Raw genomic sequence first — 2,840 nt, 5'->3', positions numbered from 1 at the left:
GGGAATTATGACCTCTTGAGAAGACCAACCTCCCCTTCTAATTTCTGTTTTTCTGTTTGGCTACTATGTCCAACAGCAGGTCAGAGAAATCACTTTAGGTTTGGCTCTATGATTTGGCTCTGTTGCTCTCGTTAGGACTACCCTAAATGAGTACTTTGATTTTCCAGACCCCAGCTTCCAATGTTACAAGCAAGCAGGAGTTTCTTTTTTTAAATTCCTTTTTTGTGTTTTGTTAATTACTCACATAATCAGCTTCTGTATTACACATGCCTTCATCTTCACTAATCCACAAGATGATAGGTAGTGTAGTGAGCAGACAATATGTGTCTGTTAATATTTACATTAGCATATACTGTCAACCTTCAGCTATTATTTTTAATCACAGCACAAGTACATATGTGACCTTTGAATCTGTACCTAAGTGGTTTTTCGCAAGGCATTTGTATGTTCCAGAGTCTGAGGGTGTGGGCCTCTGGATGATTAGTGTACCCTGAGGGTGGAGCAGTTCACTACCCATAGGCCGCCCCTTTTCTGCTGCTGATAGAACTGAATGATCTGGAAGCTCCCATGTGATCTCTGGCTTGGGGATCCCAGTAGCAGCACAGTTGAGCTGAATAGGTCTCCCAGTCTCTGCCCTCACATTGGAGGGGGGCCCCATTGTGATCCGTGGAGGGTAGGCAATGACAATAACAGGGACAGTAAGTACAGCCTCACCAGCATCGTTTCGAGCTCTGCATATGTAGTTTCCGCGGTCATGGAGTGTAGTGTCCTGAATTATAAGAGTACCATTTTCTAGCAACTGGTAGCGTCCGAGGACTTGAGGCCGAGTAAGAGTGTGACCACCAGGAACGGTCCAGTAGATTCTTGGTCTGGGACTCCCATCAGATAGGCAGTGAATGAAGAGGGGCTCCCCTGATATGCTGCGTATGATACCCCTGGGCCTTGTCAGGATATAAGGCTTCTGCCCAATCTCCAAAATTATTAGCTTCTCTATGTAGCCCATGAGATTCTTGGCACCACAGCGGTATTTCCCAGCATCTTCTTTGTGAGTACTGCGGATGACCAAAGTCCCATCATTGTTTATTTGGTGGCGAGAACCATGATTGGTTCCACCAATAAACCGTGTTCCATTAGGCAAAGTCCATGATATCTCTGGCATTGGCTGCCCATCAGCAGAACAATTCAGAACTGTGGTTTTCCCATTCCCAGACACAATGCGTTCATTGAAGGGATTATTGAAGATTGGCCTTCGGAGCATACTTGTAACCGTCAACTGCACCACCATTACTGCCTCTCCTCCATCATTTCTAGCTAAGCAAATAAACTCTGCTGTATCAGAAGGGCGGACATTACGTATCTCAAGTGTCCCATTCTGGTGGACTTTAATCCTACTTCCAAAGTAGGGTGCTGTTAGAAAGATGTTATCAGGCATAATCCAAGTGATAGTAGGTCTGGGAGTCCCCTCAGCCATACAATCTATAAGTTTCCTGGAATATGTAGACACTATTTCTTTAATGACTGTTCTGTTCTGATGGTAGCCATTGATCACTGGTGGATTCCCACCTATCTCAAGCTTGTAAACTTTTCTGGTTTCTCCGCCAGGGTTGCGAGCCATGCAAACATACTCCCCTGCATCAATTACCTTGACATCCCTAATATCCAGAGAACCATTGACATGCATTAAGTAGCGTTCATGTGATGCTGCTATTACATCGTTATTGGGAAGTATCCACAATATCTTAGGTTTAGGCTCTCCAACTGCCTCACAGTCAAAGAGGATGCTTCCTCCGGGCTTCACTCTAGCATAGGTCTGGCTGGATGGACGCATCCTAGGGGATGCTGTAACTACAGTGATATGTACATGCATCTCATCTTTGCCAACCTGGTTCTCAGCAAAGCAGGTATAATCGCCTTCCTCTGACATTCCAACCTGGAGAAACATGATATGAAAACACGATATATAAACATGATATATATGTATATATGTTTGTGCAGTTTGTGTTTGATCCAATTCAATACCTGGTTTAGATAAAGAGTTCCATTGTCAAACAGAGTGTAGCGACGTTCTCGTCCTCCTCTACTGCTGGCATCAGACTGCAAAGCACTGTTGACCATTGTACCATCTGGTAGACCCCAGGAGATATCTGGCTTTGGTGCCCCTGAGGCTTTACAGTCTACTTTTAAGTCCTTTCCATAGGGTACCTGCTTCTTGCTGTATACCTTAGTCTCTATCTTGGCTGGCTTCATTGATACACTGACTTTCATGAGTTGTAGAGCATCACCAATCTTGTTTCGGGCCACACAGAGATAATCTCCGGCATCTTTGTCACTCACAGTGTTAACAGTAAGAGTACCATTATGAAGGACCTGTATCCTGCTGCCCACCCTGGAGTAACAAATAAAAGAAAATTAGAGAGACAGTTACAAACCTGGCATTAAGATAATTTGCAGAATTCCTTGTCTATGCTTATTAAGAGCAAAACGCATAAATTTGTATGGTTTCATATATTTTTTCAAACAGCTAAAATCAAAACGGTAACAGTGGAAAAGTGTCTTATCTGTTTACATCAAACAAATGTGTACAGAATGCCACTGGGGAGATATAGCAATTAAATCAGTAGCTGCTTTACATTGCCTCAGTCTTTCTGTTCTCTCTGGTGTTAGACATTGCAAATGACAATGTACCGACACACAAAGTGTTTATATAAACAGGTATTGGGGGTATAAGAAATGTGGTTTAAACGTACATTTAAGAACTCCATAACCAGCTGTGTTGGGTTGAGTGACAAAGATGGCCGGGAGTATATGAATATACTCTGTTGGTGGACACCCGAATAGTT

The 2,840-nt window shown here is 43.3% G+C and overlaps 1 protein-coding gene across 1 annotated transcript; it reads right to left on the bottom strand.

The window, feature by feature from the left end:
- Positions 1-232: 232 nt before the first annotated feature.
- Positions 233-2,406, bottom strand: LOC102289922 (immunoglobulin superfamily member 10; the record flags this gene model as incomplete). The annotated part of the gene is made up of 2 exons (XM_005953392.3): positions 233-1,930; positions 2,020-2,406. Coding segments are annotated over 2 exons (1,938 nt in total), but the record flags the coding sequence as incomplete, so codon positions are not given.
- Positions 2,407-2,840: the final 434 nt, after the last annotated feature.

Source organism: Haplochromis burtoni, unplaced genomic scaffold (assembly GCF_018398535.1).
Source record: "Haplochromis burtoni strain Fernald_Lab_line unplaced genomic scaffold, NCSU_Asbu1 Contig_3878, whole genome shotgun sequence".
In the NCBI taxonomy this organism is placed as follows: domain Eukaryota; kingdom Metazoa; phylum Chordata; class Actinopteri; order Cichliformes; family Cichlidae; genus Haplochromis; species Haplochromis burtoni.
The sequence above is the reverse complement of the archived record's forward strand: the minus strand, read 5'-3'. Positions and strand labels throughout refer to the sequence as shown.